Consider the following 16076-nt stretch of genomic DNA (forward strand, 5'->3'; position numbering starts at 1 on the left):
TGGGAAATTAAAGGGAAAAGAAAATGCAACATCACACTGCACACTACAGAGGTTTTTTAAGTAAAACTAGGGTATTGATCTGCAATGGTCTGCAGCAGTTTCTCCTCAAAGCTGACACTTGGCTTTTTACTTGGTTTCCCCTTTAAATCTCATTGGAATCTTATGTATATTTATGATGCTGATGCTGAATTGCAGGGTCTAAAAGACATTTAAATTTGGGTTTTTGCATAATACTGCCAAGTCAGTGATAAAGTTACAGATTTTGTGAAACAGCTTCTTGGCTGGCATCTGTGCTCAGAGCATAATTATGCCATTACAGTGTCTATGAGACTGAACCTAATGCATGTCCTGATAGCATCAGTTTCTCCTAGCAAATGGAGGAAGAAGGATAGTTTGTAAATAATGTGTTTGTCCATGCCTCTGGTAAAAGCCAAGAGTTACGAAGATAGCTAGATGTCCAAATTAATTTTTTGTTAGCTTTCTTGGTTTGGGAATAATTTGAATGCTAGATATTAACAGTGAACAGTCTCATGTACTTAAAATAAGACTGAGAGGAGATGGTTGTTTCTGTGTTAAAATCTCTTTCATAGACCAGTAGGAACTATCACTTTAGCTATTAAGTGGGCTTCTGCCCAGAGTTAATAAAAGAAGAATCCTAGGGATGCAGAGATCATACACATGTTGGTAATACACAGCCCAGATAATAACCATGAAGGCTGAGTCTCCTAGCTGTTGATGGTTGTCTTAAAAAATGTTGGGCCAGACACTTTCTATATATTTCCATTAATAACTGTGGTGTTCACTGGAGTGGAATGAACCCTTCATATTTGCAATGCGTTTCTATGCTTCTGCCTTTCTGGGATATCAGCTTCACTGACAGAGTGCAGTGAGCCAGAGGATATCAAGTATATTGATTTTTAGTTTCATTTTCTTGGGTGACTTTTCTATTATTATGGTAATATGAAAGTCTACAGAGCTGGGATACAAGCCTAATACAAATTAGAGTAAATAATTTGAAGCATAGGATTTTAGAGAAAGAAGTTTAGACAACTGTATGAAATCTTAAGCTAGCTGGGCTAATAAAAAATCAGAAAACAGCATTCTTGTCATACAGATTTGAAAGTTACTGTAATAAAAGCAAGTGAAGTAAACTATCATATTGATTAAATTACAATAAGCCAGTTATTCTATACAACTGGAGTGTTACATGCTGATTTTTAAATGTATTTCTTCTCAAAGCTGCCATGGACTGGATAGTAAAAGCTGCTTTAGAAAATTATTGAAATTGCATATATTAGCTTTATGAATAATGTTCATGTGGAAGATAATCTGGTTATCAGAATCTGTCTGTTATGGACATTGGACACTCAATGGGACCTGCTTGCCCTGGCATAATGGAATTATTAGTTAAAGTAAGCCTGACAAAGAATGAATGAAGCTGTGCCTGAGGTTGCCTCCTGACAGAGGTAATTGTACAGCTGAGAAAGTGGATTAGTATCTGCTTGAGAATTCTGCACAGTGTGTGAGATTTGTTGGGTCTGATGTTTACTTCTTCTCCCAAGATTTTTGCCTCCTGTTGGTTTTTGATTAACTTTTTGGGAGTTGAAGTGAACTTGAAAATTTCATTGGCAAGATGTAATGTGTTCCTGAGGGGGAATGCTTAAACAAATTCTTGTTTGCATTTATGTAATAATTAACCAAGGAAACGTTTGTATCTGAATACACTGAAATAAATACTAAGGTTGGATTATTTTGAAGTTAAAGATTTAGTCAACATATTAAATAGTCTTATTTCCCACAGTGTCTGAAGTAAAAACTGATTTTGCACGAGTTTCAAAACATGACAGCCCATGAAAGGGAGTTGAGCCACATGCATGTTAGCACCCAGGTGCGGGCTCTGCTGTAGGTGAGTGCGCACCACTCCCTGAGCCTTTCCCTGCTGCTCCCAGTTTGTGCTGCCCGAGGTAAACAGGAAGCTGCTGCAGTCCTGGAGCTTTTACTCCCTTTACTCAGCACTCTGCGAAATTAAAATAAACATAGAAAGCAATTTTTGCATCAGAACCTCCCCCAGTGCGCAGTTCCTCCTGAGGTGACCCCCCCAAACACGCTCCTGGAGCCGCTGTCCCCAGCAGAGGAGCTGCCGGCTCCTGTGCTCCGGGGTTCTTGGTGTGCGGGGAGCGCTCCTGGGTGAGCCAGCAGAAACCTTCCAGCTGTCCCCTGCACATCCCGCAGCTGGCCAGTGCCCCTGCACCGTGCTTCCCGGGGCTCTCCGTGTGCAGGCACCCCCGGACGGTGACCTGTGCAGAAACACGCTGCCCTGAGCGCAGCCCAAGAGCAGCGTTCCCAGCTCTACCAAACATGAAAGCAGACGCTCTTGAAGCCACCGACTTGGGACAATCCTGTGCAAACCTAACAGTACGAAGGGGAGTTCTGCAAGCGGGTCTGCGGCCGATAAGCTCCTTATCGCAGGCTCCACCCTGGTACGCAGAGCAGTGATTGTCTTGTCCTGCCCCGCTCATCCCCCTTGAAACTATGCATACAGGAGGGAAGATCAAAGCAAATACCTCAAGAATAGGTGAACTTGAAACCCATGACCAATGCCCAGGTTAAGATAGGCAGTCAACTGCTTATTTCTTATTTGTGGTATCAGAACGGTTAAATGTTACAACTCTGGGCAGTGCACAGCGCTAATAAAGTTTGGTGATGTCAGCACAAAGGTGCTTTTTGGTACATGCTGTTGAAAAAAGTCTTGGCCACAGTTTTCTGCTGTGTTGCAGCTTTTGTAATTTCATCATGCCTGTTGCAATAAAGAGTGTTTTTCTTTAGCCTGAACTGCCTCGGGCATGTGACTACATGACAGTCTCCACTTTGAAAAAATATCTGTATTCCCTCTGGTTTGTAAATAAGTTCAGAAAATGGCTTTTTTTTTAAAGGAAAGAAAATCTAAAAACCCTGAAAGAGACTCAGCTGTAGTTTTTCCAAATTATTTTAAATTCAGTTGTTATTCAGGGGGATGATTTAGCTAATGCTTATTTTAGAAATTAGTCTTTCAGTTTTTGTGGAATTGCTACATACTGTTGTTCAGCTAAATCACACTGTTGGCATAAAAACATCTTGTTTGATATTCTTGGTTAAAAGCAATATTAAAATAAGGTCTGTAATCTGCCCAATGTGTTCTTAAAATCCAGTAATAATTGGTGAGGACAAATATACCCAACAAAATGTAGATGTTCAATAATTGCAATAATTTCATAATTGCAAAAATGTATTTATCCTTTCATCCTTCAGTATTGTGTTGTTATCAATTTAAACGCTAAGTAATTCAGAAATATTGCAATGCTCTTAATTTGCATTCTGCATAGATAAAAAAAGAAAAACCTGCAGCTAAATATTAAGGCTAAAATAATCATTTTTCTGTTGTTGATATTGTGCTATTTTCTGGAAGGGAGAGCATTGTGGTACTGGGAAGGGGTACGGGGGGAGTGTGGGCTGAGCAGCCACTAGACTGCTGTGGCAGAAGCTCGGTGACCTGCAGAATCAGTGGCTTCCAGCACTGCTGCGAGCTGCCATCCCAGAGCTGTCCCCGGGGACTCCAGGGTGACCAGGTGTTTCCCAGTGAAGCCCTGTGTCACGGGGTTGCCACCTGGGGGATGCTGCCGGAGGCAGACTTTGGCCTTAGACTCTCAGGGTGATGTGTCTCGGTGTCGGGCTGATGAGGAAACAAATGTCTTCATTTTCCGTGAACAGAAGGGTCAGGGAGCAGGAACGGCTGCAGCCCTACAAAGAGGGCTGAGCTGACAGGGATTCACTGCGGTGATTGGGGCCTGATGGGCTAAAGCTTGGTGCTAAAGCCTGAGATTCCAAAAGCTGCAGATGGGGCAGGGGAGTGAGTGTTGACATCAGCTAGAACAGGACATGGCTGGGGTGGTATTTTTGTAATGTAAAAATATTTGGGCTTTACTTGATCGAAATTTCCCCCTGGAAGCAGCATAGTGCAGGAACCCCAGCATCCACACGCTCCCCGCTCCAGTGCGTGCTGAGGTGCCGGTCCCACGCGTGGAGCCTCTGAGTCACATTGCTCTGACATTCCTCCCGCTGGAGAGCACATGGGAAACTCCCAGGGGACTTCAGTTTATTACTTAGTTTCAGGATGGTCCAGGAAAAATATTTTTAGTCTTTTGCTATAGCAGATGCAGTGGCATGTTGTCTGAATCTTCTGATGGAGTTTCCAAACTACGTTTTTCAATTAAAGACCATAATAATTTTACATGTAAGGTGTATGATTGCTTAAACCCCTTTGAAACCTGTCTTTAATGGAGAAGAATGACACGCATAAAATCTTTATTACACTTCAAGGATTGACATGGTCAAGATGGAAATATTTGTTGTAATTTATCTCTTACATTTCTTAAACTGTATGATAGGTATGTAGAAATGTGAACTGCATATACAATTTACAGATCAAGAGTTAGTGTGTGAGAGTGCTGCTCAGTGCAATGACTGCAGTACAGGGGAGATTGTGGTGCTGGATATGCACACGCATGCATGGACTAAAAGTTGCTATTGCAGGCAGCCAGGGCCTCTACTGATCCAGCAGTCCCAGGAGAGCTTGCTGCTCGTGCCACAAGGAACAAGTCAGACTTCAGACAGCTCTGGAGACTGTTCAATAAGTGAAGTAAGCAATAAATATCTAAGAGCAAGTCGGCCATATTAAGTTGCTAACAGTATTGCATTTCCTTAGGAAAGGTATTTCTTGGAACATCAGGACAAAGCCACCCATCAAGCTGTGGGATAAGCAAATAGGAGTTCACAGTTCATTAACTACTTCCCAGTCTCTGTAACTTGTTTCAAAATCTTAGGCACCTTTGCACGATCCACTTTTGAGCTCATTCCTGTCCCCTTTTCGTTCTGTCATGTAGCTTAAAACCAATCTTTCAAAACTTTTAGTGAAAGTTAATACTGATGCAACAACTGAGCCTTGTGATCAAATACTGAAGTAACTTCCATTCTGGTAATGTCCTGCTACATATCTGAGAAGAATGGCAATGTAGTTTCCAACTCCTGAAAAATGAGCATGATGTGTAAATCCTGTAGACTCCCATGTTCTCATAACTCCTGTTCTGTTAGAGTGTGCATTTGCTGTCCAGGTGAGCAGGCTCTGGTTGCTGCCACATCTCCCAGCCCTGGCTGCAGGGAGGCAGAGCCTGGCTGCTCCCTGGCTCTAGAGCCTGGAGCAGGAGGTGATGGTGGGGAGCTGCCCTGGGGCCAGCCCCTGCTGGGGCAGCAGCACCTGCCCAGGAGCTGATGGGAACAGGGGTTTGGACCACTGGGATCTCCTGCAACCTGTAACCAGCTCTGAGGTCATTCTTTCAGGTCGTGTTGGGCTGAACCCACCATCTCAGAGCAAACAGTGAGAGCACTTGACTTTTCTCCCCGGAAACTTTTTTCTCCTTATTATATTTCCCTAGCTGAGGTTTTTTGTTTGATATTAACCTGCTAGTATTGTCCATTCCTTAATACATTTTTGGTATTTTTAGTTCTCTGTTTAAGGTATCTATCCTGCTGCTTAGATGCTCAGTATTTTTGCTTTGCTATTTCCTCAAATCTTTAAGCACTGCTTTTCGTCTCCCTTAATATTTTCCTCATGTTAAATTTAAATAAATAGCCTTTTATCTTTGTCCATCTTGCTTCTTCTGCTGTCTTCCTTTAATTTCCTTTCAGAAATATGGTCACATCATTGCAGCCAATAAGCAATTTTTCTAACATAAGATATCCAAGAGCTATTTTGGAGCCCATTTGTTCACTATAGCTCCTCTGTTTTGATTATCCCAGTTTTGGACTAAAATTAACATTAAGTATTTTTGCAGTATTTTCTGGGAACGGCAGACCCTTTCATTTTTTTAGAAATATGTGAAAGATTCCTCTAAGTGGATTAGCAAAGTTTGGTAGTTTTGACAGATGATATCATTGCAGAAAGCCGTGGGTTTATTTCCTTGTTATCTGGAAAAACTGATACATATTATGTTTATATGGGACTGGTGATAGGCCTTTTCTGGTAGAAGCATTGTTGTCAGGTCTAAAGTAAATGGTGTGCATCTTTGTCAGTTTTGTTACATCTCAGTTTTGTGTGTGTCTCATTTACTGTTGTGTTTAAATACTGAGCTGAGGAGGTAGGCACATGCTCCAGAGCCACAAGGATTTTGTGCAGTAGTACTGTGTCAGTTGAAAAGGGGAAGAAAAGGTCGTGCTTGTGATCACTTGACACTCCTACTCCCTCAGGGAGGCTGAGAATCCCTTCTGCACTGTGATGGGACATCGGTGTTTGCTACTGAAAAAAGCTGTCAGAGATTCAGAGTGGTAATTTTTCCCTTTGTGGGAATGAAGAATGGTTATTGATGGCATGTGGGTGGTTGTAGTTTAGTGAGAGTTCTGATGAACAGAGTAAGAAGGTTCTCAGGCGCTGAATATACAGTCTCTTCTGATCTCTTGTTTTTAGTGCTTTATTTTTAGATGTTCTATTTTTAAACACCTTGAAATACAAAAATATTTGTTTTTTTCCCAGTTAAAAGAAAACCCATGTTGTGACACAGCATGACTCTATCTTTTTATAGCTACATCAAATACGTGTTGCTTAGGATAAGGCAAGAATATACAAACAATAATAAAGGCAAAAATGAGAAACCAGCAGTTGATACTGTAACACAAGGTGGAGGGCAGCAAAAATGAATTCTGTAAATAAATGTCTTATTAATACTTACTCATTCCATACAAAACAATGATCTGCTTTAATCATATTGTACTGCCAGTACCAAAAGTAGTGCGGGAAGCATAGACGGTATCTAGTACATAGAATGTATTTTGCATCCCCTTTCTTGGAATTGATGTAGCAGTTGTGTTAATGAGTGGGTGTTCGGGAGCACGCAGAGGGTGGGAGCAGAGTGGATTTTGCAGGTTCCTGGTGTCAGGGCTCAGGTGCCGTGGATGTGGGGCGGCCGTGCCCCTCCTCAGGCTGCGGCTCGCGAGCAGCGGGCCCCGAGCTCCCGGGGTCATGTGGCTCGTAAATATTATTCTTGTCAGTGCAGAGCAGATCTGTTTTTGAGCCTAAAACAGCAACCAAATGAATAATAACAGCTGACAGCAGTGTGGTACACGCCTTTAATTGCAGCTTTGCCAGTCCAGCCTCCACTCCCTGAGCAACGTCAGATGCCGGGGTTGGAAGCCCGGGAAGAGCCTGGGGGAGGCCTGGCAGCCAGGTTGTTCTACACTGGTGTTTCCACTTCTGTGGCTCTTTGCAGCCTGTTGAGATGTGTTTTTGTTTTAGGGTTGTTTTTTTTTGTTTTGTTTTGTGTTTTTCTTAATCTGCCAAGCTCATCTTTTTCCAGCTGCTCAGACTTTGTTAGTGCTGACACAGACTTTTATTTGCTTACTTATTGTACGGTTAGGTCACACCTTTCTCTGAGAAAACCTGAGAGAAGCCAAGTACCCATCTGCTGCCGTCTGACCCGCACGGCTTGGCCCAGGGCTGGACCTCGGGCTCTTGGGCCAGTTCTGACCATGTCCCAGGGCAGCTCTGGGGGACACCTCCTGGCTGGGGCAGCTGCAGCATCAGGTGTGGGGCAGCTCTGCTAGCCGTGTGCTGCTGGCTCTGAAGAACCTTCTGGGACAGAAGGACACAAGCAGGCCAGGAGAACTGGCCTTGTGTTTGGGTGATCTGTCTGGAGAGGGGTGGGGGGTGAAGTGTGCTGTGTGCTGGAGAGCAGAGGGCAATTAGCAGCTGAGTGAATTAGCCTGAGTGCACCCTGCAAAGCAGGTTCGAGTGACACCAGGTAACAGGTAACAGGGACACCAGGTAACTAGCTCAGATGTAGATTGTCTCCACATTACAGTGTACTGCATTTTTATCTAGATGGTGGAAAGCTCTGGCTAAAAAAAAAGCTTAAATTCTCAAGAAATATGCAATAAGAACAAATCATTTGTGTAATTTTTAAGCATGTAGTCTTGACCTTTGGGCAATATGCAGCCTGGAGTAGGATGAAGAGTTGCTTTTATAACTGCTATGATGTGAAGTTTTTTCAGATGACTGGTTATAGGAAATTTCTGATTATTTTTTTTTTTAAATTTCAAAACTCAAAAAACAAGTTAGTTGGTAGCTGGACAAGGTTATAGTACCAGTTGGAAGTGACTGAAGTTGCTAAATTCAGGTTAGACTCTATGATAGCCGTTGCTCATGCTTGGAAGGGCACTTGGGAGTGGGTGGTGTCCTCTAGATAAACACTCCCTATTTAGTTGTCCAGGGAAAGAGGTGGTAGCCACTGCACCTAGCCATCCCATTGGTGTTACCTTCCTGGAGAAGGAAGAGTGAGAGCAAAACTTAACTGTGGCTGGTCAGTCACTACTAAAACTTGGGCTTATTTCTAGATCCCAGGGAGAAGTCTGACAGTAAGCTGGTGGTGATTTGCTGCTTCTCTGCACAATTGAATGTAAGGCCGTGTTTTGAAAGGAAAAGGGCAATTCCAAACTACCAGGAAACTGCCATTTAAATTGAGTTATAATTTTAACGTGAACTGCGTAGTGCCATGACTCTCAGCTGTCTTCTGTGCCACTGCTTTACTGGGTGTTTAGGCTGCTGCCTTTTTGTTGAGCCTCTGTGCAGGGTTTGCAGTGTCTGTGGTCATGTGGCTGTGATTGCTGCTGTGATGAGAGCAGCAGCAGGAGTGCAGGGCAGGGCTGCTCTCAGGGCAGCTGGGCTGCCCTGGCACTGCCCTCTTGCTTCCCTGCAGGCTCCCAGTGCTTTTGGGGAAGAACCCTTTGGCCTTAATCACAGCAAGAGTCAGTGACTTGCATAAAGCTGCTGTTTTGCAGACAGTGTGCACATTTTCCACGTATCCTGTGGCTTTGCAAGCTTTGTGCTCATTGAGCTCACTGGGTCTGATGCCATGGCTTCCAAAGGGAAGCTTGATTGTTTTCCCAGTCTCATTTCTTACATGTTTTCTGTGGCTTACTCCATTGTCTGATACTAAACCATGTTCTGTATAGCTTTGTGAATAATCTAATTATCCATATTTATTATGATACTGTACTTTTTTGTCCATCCTGCCAGTTCCTTTTTCCAAGTGTAATATCACAAATAAGCTGATGAATACACTGAAGGAAATTATGCTTCTCTGTTGGACTTCTGTTTTCTCCAAAAACCCAAGCTTCAACTAATATTTTCAGTCATATGTTTTATGACAATGAAAAAATTGATTCTTTGTTTTCTCAGTGCTTCCAGATCACTGCTTCCATTGTACAGATAGAAAATCAACAAGGTTCACACAAGCTAAGTTAGTTTAAGGTTATTATTTTATTGAACATCGTGTACACTTGTGGACATTCAAGCAAATTGCTGAGATTGTTTTCAGACATATTTACTTCTGGTGCACTATATTTGAAAGCATTCTTTTGATTTAAGTTTGCAACTGTTCTCCGCTGGTGTTGGCAGTAATGGATCTGCATCAGGGTAGCAGTGGCTGGAGGCTTAAGAGAAAACACCCGTAAAGCCTACAGCTTCTGTGCTGTCTGCAGTGGCAGGGTTTAGTGGTGGTTAATTTAACTTGAGATAAAAATCCAGTTGGTTTTTTATGTCACTTGACATGAAGCCAAGCTGTAGGCCTGCTGTAGCACTGGGTGCCAGTAAAATTGTGTGGGTCATTTGCTCCTGCAGAAATGTGTTCACACGAAAGTTGCCCCCTCTGTAAGTTGCTGATGTCCCGTTTCAAAATACCAATGCAGCTGAAGTGTTCAGAGTACCTACATTTTCTTCTTTAATCTGTAAAATTTTTGCAGAATAAAATAATGCATGTACTTTGTAATAATAAATTGCTTGTGTCCTGGTGAATGTGACTTGATCCTGGATAAAGTACACCCGGGCCGTGTAGTTAAATCACATTGTTACAAATTGTAGCATTAAAGAATAAGGGGAATTTGCAGAATTGGCATTTTGTTGGCTACATCTTCCTTGACAGCATACTTGATCACTTCTCAGTGTTAAATGTAGTAATTCCTGCATCACTAATTTCAGTATTGTGTGAGCAAAAATTAAGTAGAAAAAGGGAAGAGATCAGAACTCCATTAGCATTGTCTGCCAGGCTACAGAAAATAGGTTTGGGTTTGGAGAGTAGATTTATAGCTGAATTAATAGCCTTGATGTCAACTGGATTAAATCTGTTTGTGGGTGTATCCATGGAACCAAACTACTGTTCAAATCAGCTGGAAGAAAAACAGATTTTGATTTCAAGTGGTACAGCATGGAATGTCACATGTTTTCGTAGCATCCTGAAATAGTAGTCTCTGAATGTGGGGAGAGAGTATCTATTTAGATGTCATTAAGCATGGTGACTAACAGATCAAAAGGGACTGTGAAGACATGCAGCCGACAAGCTGGGGTACATAATTTGCAGAACATCCCTGAATACTTAACTGCAGCAGGCTCACAGCTTCCCTCCCAGTAAGAGCTTATGTGCAGCTTTGACTTAAAAGACTGTATAGGATGAGGAATTCATTGTGGTGATGGTAATTATCCTCACTGCTAATAGTTACAATGTAGGAGTGTAATTTTTGCATCCTTAGCTTCCAATAGCTGCATCTCAGTTGGAATAATTGGGGTTTTTTTCTACTAGGTTTAAAAATGTCTTCCATCTGAAATTCATTCTGTGTGTAGGTGGGCGCAAAACCCCCTGGAATTACCTTCTTGTTTTGGAGGGCAGTGCAAAGGCAAGTCAGCTGACTCCACTTATGTATGCTTTCATGGAATGCCTGGATCAAGGAATAGAGTTCAGTGAAAGGAAAACATTTGGGAAGTTGGAATTCGACTGATGGTTTTCAGTTACTTAGTGCTGATGAGAAATGTAGTAACTTTGTGATGTTCATGTGCTTTCCTGCAGGGCAGCAAAGGACACTACAGATACCACTGGCAGAGCCACAATGTCAAGCACAGCGGAGTCGATGATATGGTCCTGCTGTCCAAAATCACTGAGGATTCCATAGTGGAGAACCTAAAGAAACGATACATGGATGACTATATTTTTGTATCCTTTGTTGGTTTTGTGTGGCCTTGCTGAGCCAATGTGACACTAATTATATGAATATATTCTCTTTAAGCAGATTACTCAAGGATGGTGAGCATTTTATGTGCCACTTCACCTGAGATAACAGAAAAGGCTTTGAAAACTCAGCTAATTATGAGGGTTGAAAATAAAATAGCAAAAATTATTTTAAGGTACTCTTTTTAATATTTTGGAGATTGTACCTCCATATATTTTCACATTCCCGTGACCCCTGAAGCCTCCTGAGGTAATGCTACTTCTAAGAGCAAGAATTAATTGTTTTTAAGTGTGTGTACACTTATTGATGTGTGGTCTTCTATACCTCCAAAATTATAATGCTTTCAAAATTGCATCTCTTCTGTGACATAGCCTTGTTTACAACTTATTCTGGAGTTGTTAATATTGTGAATCATGGGATGATGGAAACAGGTGATTATATCAACATCTGTAAATCTTCAGTGTTTGCAATTTTTTTTCTATGATTAATGAAAATGTGAAAATTTAAATACTGGAACATGCAACCTAACAGGAAGAAAAGACTTCAGTACTTTTTTTAAAAAAAAATTCATATGAAAGCAATTCCTTAAGATAAGAATAGTCAATAGAATATTTCATTTTCAGCTTTTGCAATGTAACATGAGCTGCAGCAATGAATTTGGTAAGTTCTAGTCAGTGATGATGTACTAGAAAGTTATGCTGTTCCTTCTGCTTTAGCCAGGTTTTCTTACTTCCTGGTTGTATCTGGAGAATAGTTTCCTTCAAGAGCTTAACATATTTTAGCAGAAAGAGGAGGAAATATAAGATCTCTTGGCTGTTTCCATATATTCTTGACAGATGGTCAAGAGCTGTGTAGCAGCTCGATTTAGCAGGGACTGATAGAGGAAAGTTCATGTTGCAGTTGTTTCCATCACGAACTGCAGAGGTTTCTAATGCATGTGTGAACATGAGTTTGGACCCTCTGACTGAAGTACCACACTGTTATTAAAATTGCTTTATAGGAGCATGATGAAGTTGCACAGTGTCTGCCAGACTGTAGTACAGGGACAGGCTATAGAATCCTTCCTGGTAGCAGCACGAGTGCTTTGGCCCATGGAGTGCTGCATGTTCCTTGCAGTGTGTGCAGAGACTTCAGTGCCCTGTGCAGAAGAAAGATTTTTGCTTTTTCTTTTTTATGAAAATAGTGAAATTAACATGGAGATGATCTTTCTGCTGAAGATGGAATTAAGGGTGTTTTCCAAGGGGACTGGTGGTCACATTGAGGGATCAGTCTTCCCTTATGTAGGGAGAAAGACTCCTTTTGCAGTTCTGTGAAGGCTTTTCATTCAAAGATGAAGATCATCTCTTGAATATTTGAATTGTTTGTGTGTCCACCCATGAATGAACATTTCTCAGTGCTACTTTGTACAGAGATGACAGAATCATCCCAGAAAATGCCAGTATTGTTTACCAACAGAAAACTGTCACTTCAAGTATTTATACTGACACAATGAGTAATTGATCTGTTATATCCAAGACCCAGATGTTGTCACTCATTTTGAATTAAATTAAAAATGTATGAAGAAAGCATTGCAAATTAATATTACAGAAATGGTGTTCGCTGAGTTATAGTTCTTCTCTAACATGTTACCTTTTGTGCCTTGGCACCATAGTAGGAAATCCCTACATAGGACAATCCAGCAGGATAGATGTGTTAATTTTCCTACTTTGTACAGAAAGCTTAGATAGCAAGTTTGCCTGTGAACAATTCCAGATTGTTAATGAAACCTGCAGTACAGCATTTTGGACCCATAGGTGTGGGCTCATTGCTAACTCCCAGTTCAATGAGAAGTGATAGTGATACCTGTGAATTACGATCAGGTGCTTCCTGTGTGGACACTGCAGCTGTAATTCCAAAGGTTTATGAAGTATTTGAAATGCAGAGCATGTGCAGCTGAATGCAGAATGATGAAATACTATATTAAAAATGTTGCAAAAAATCTAATAATGGCTTGAAATTGAGTGTCGTGGTACAGGGCAGTCTGCAGGAGAGGACTCCAAGGGACTGGTAATAGTTTCACTCATAAAAAACACCATGGACTGAATTACCCAATTTCCCCAGCACCCCCAATGCATGCAGCTGAGTAATTGTCTTATTTAGCTCAGCAGTGGCTGTTTCCATCCAGCTCTGCTTGTTCAGCACTGTCCTGTGAGATTAGAATGTGTCACTGCACTGTATTCTGCAAAGGTCAAACCAATATTTTCTAATAGTGACAATATGACCTCTTCAGTTACAAAGGACTAAAACCAGTTCAAATGTGCCATTTCCTTTCTGTATTTTTATTCAAGGTGTGTCATGTTTTGGCCTTTAATACATGGTTCTGTACTTAGCTTATTCTAAAATAAGATAATACAAAAATAGTCCAATTGGATGGTATGTTTATATTCTTGGAAGCCTGCTACTTTAATTTTTATTAACAAATGTTGTAAGCTGTGGTGGTTTTTACTATTATTTGAAGTATTATGTAATAGATGGAAAAATTCTTTGTTGTTAGTAGTAAGATGATGCTTTATGAAACTGTTGTTACCTTAACTTCTTCTGAATGCAGACATACATTGGCTCTGTACTGATCTCCGTGAATCCTTTCAAGCAAATGCCATATTTTGGGGAAAAGGAAATTGAAATGTACCAAGGAGCAGTAAGTAAAGCAGTCTAAAATATTGTGCAGTATTCAGGGGCTTGGAAATGCTATTCTGCACAGTTTAACTCTGGGAAGCATTTGTTTCTGGGTTTGCTAGCTTTGTGCTGGCCTGGGAGAGCTTGACAGATGGTCATTGCCATAGACTGAGCATTCAGATTGAACTCCCTGCAATGCAAGATCAGTATTTCAAGAAAATACTTGTATTGATTAGCTCTAATCCATATTAGGCATCACTCCTTGACATGTCCCTGCTCCTGCGAAGGCAGTTTTTAAGCTGTCATATGCACAAAATGGCCATTAGTGGATTTGGAGACTGTGATTTCAGAACTCTTAACTGGACAAGAACAAGAAAAAAAGTGAGGTGCCAAAATTAGATGTCACTTTTGAAAATACAGCTTGAAGAGTGAGTTGGCACAGACATATTAGGGACTTCAAATTCAGTTTCCTGCTTGAGTTGGGCATGTCCACTCAGGGCAGCTGTTGGGTTTGGATGGCCCAGTAGATGAAAATGGGACCTGAGGCACCAGGCTCTGAGTGCTGCTGGGGGAGAGCATTGTTAGCACATGACTGCTTGTGGGATAGGCTTAAATTGTGTGTTTGGACAAGTAATACATTTCCAGCAGAAGCCATTTTTAGAACAGGGTCTGTCTAGGAGAAAATTATGGATGAGAGAAAGTTGACTAGCAAAGTCTAGAGACTTTAGTTTGTTTTTATTAAATGTACCAATGAATTCTTGGGGAAAATTCACTATAAAGTGCTATTTGGAATTATTTTTTCCAGAGAAATAACTCTTCGAATTTAAATACAAACTTATTTTGCTCTTTCTGCATTTTTTAATGATATCCTGAAAAATGATTCTTTATTTCCACTCCTAGGCACAGTATGAAAACCCACCACATATTTATGCTCTTGCAGACAGCATGTACAGAAACATGATTATTGACAGAGAAAATCAATGTGTCATTATTAGGTAAGAAAAAGATGGGTAAAAAATATTTCATCTTCTTCTGGTGTTTTAACTTAATGAGGCAGAAAAGTTGATTATATAATGAAAAATCTTCTGTCCACATTTTGGGATTTTCTGGGGTAGCCAGTATTTTCTGACCCTCCTTTTTGTTTTCCAGTAAAATCCTGATGACAGCTTAACCACAAGAAATCTCTTACTCACACAGCCAGCTTCTTGTCCAATACCAGAATTACAACAGCTAGAATGACTATCTGAGGGGGCTGGATTAACAGCTGTACAACCAGATACTGTTAAATCCAGCAATCCCACGTGGACTGCATTTATCATGGTCTTTTGTTCCTTTTGGAATTCTACTTGCAGTCACTCAGAGACAAAAGCTGAGAGATGCTGGGAAATTAATTTTGTCTTTGCTATTAATCTATTTTAATTATTAAGCAATGGAATTCACTGTAGAGTTATTACTAAACTTTTTTAATGACAGGCATTATTTAAGTGACAGTCAAAGTGGATTTTGGGACCAGAGTTATGCTTTGTTCTCACATGTGGGTTTTATAGGTGGTGTGTGATAACAGAAAATGTGTGGAGAGCAAGAACTGCAGGATCCTGCAGCTGGGACCCTCTGCCCCTTCTGACAGGGCTGCTGGGGGGTGCAATGCAGAGCACCTGGAGCTGCCCTTTACCCATCCCCAGAGCAGGGTGGGGCCTCCCGGGGCTGTGCAGGGGTTTTACACCTGGGAAGGCCAAGCAGGTGGTAACAGTTTGCTGGGTCCAAGGAAGGCCTCCCTGCTCCTGGGCCCCTGGGGTATAGGAGACAAAAAGCCCAGACCTCTCCTGCCTTCACTGGGGGCTGAATTGTTCTCTGAGCTCAGTCTTTCTCTTTGGAGAGCTGATGCTTATTGCTGTGCTGAAGTTTATGAGACACATGCAGTCAAATTGAGACCTGTTAGGAATGGGTAAAACTGGGATTTTGCTTTTTGCATAAAGTAACGTCCCAGAGAGTGGGATGTTTCACATGAAGCTAAATTTATAGTGAGAATCTTTGAGCTGTTGTGGATTGTGACTAAAACCCCTGTTTTTTGATCCTGTGCTATGCCCCACAGTGCAATGCATGCAGAGAGTCACATTGAGAGAGTTCTGAGATGCAGATCTGAGATACAAACTTAGAGCTTTAATTTTACGTGAGAGTTCTTGTACTTGAACGCTGGGTGATGTACTTGAATGCTCTTAGGAATGCGCATTTTGTATGTGCAGAGTGAAACTTCTCTCAGTGTGTGCACAGCCTATTCAAAGTCTGCTGGTGTTAATTGAAATCTAGTGCAGAACTGAAACAAGAAGGATCATGTTTGC

General features: G+C 41.4%; 1 protein-coding gene across 3 annotated transcripts in view; it reads left to right on the forward strand.

The window, feature by feature from the left end:
• MYO1E (myosin IE) overlaps positions 1–16076 on the forward strand; it is a 107437-nt gene that overhangs the window by 49071 nt on the left and 42290 nt on the right. For all 3 annotated transcript variants that reach the window (XR_005258141.1, XM_038147150.1, XM_038147149.1), the window contains exons 2-4: positions 10923–11066; positions 13670–13759; positions 14638–14732. Coding sequence is in view for 2 of the 3 variants with exons in the window: in XM_038147149.1 (XP_038003077.1) it covers positions 10923–11066; positions 13670–13759; positions 14638–14732 (329 nt within the window). In the remaining variant the exon portion in view is untranslated. The remainder of the gene's footprint in view (positions 1–10922; positions 11067–13669; positions 13760–14637; positions 14733–16076) is intronic.

This window comes from Motacilla alba, chromosome 10 (assembly GCF_015832195.1).
Source record: "Motacilla alba alba isolate MOTALB_02 chromosome 10, Motacilla_alba_V1.0_pri, whole genome shotgun sequence".
Classification (NCBI taxonomy): Eukaryota; Metazoa; Chordata; class Aves; order Passeriformes; family Motacillidae; genus Motacilla; species Motacilla alba.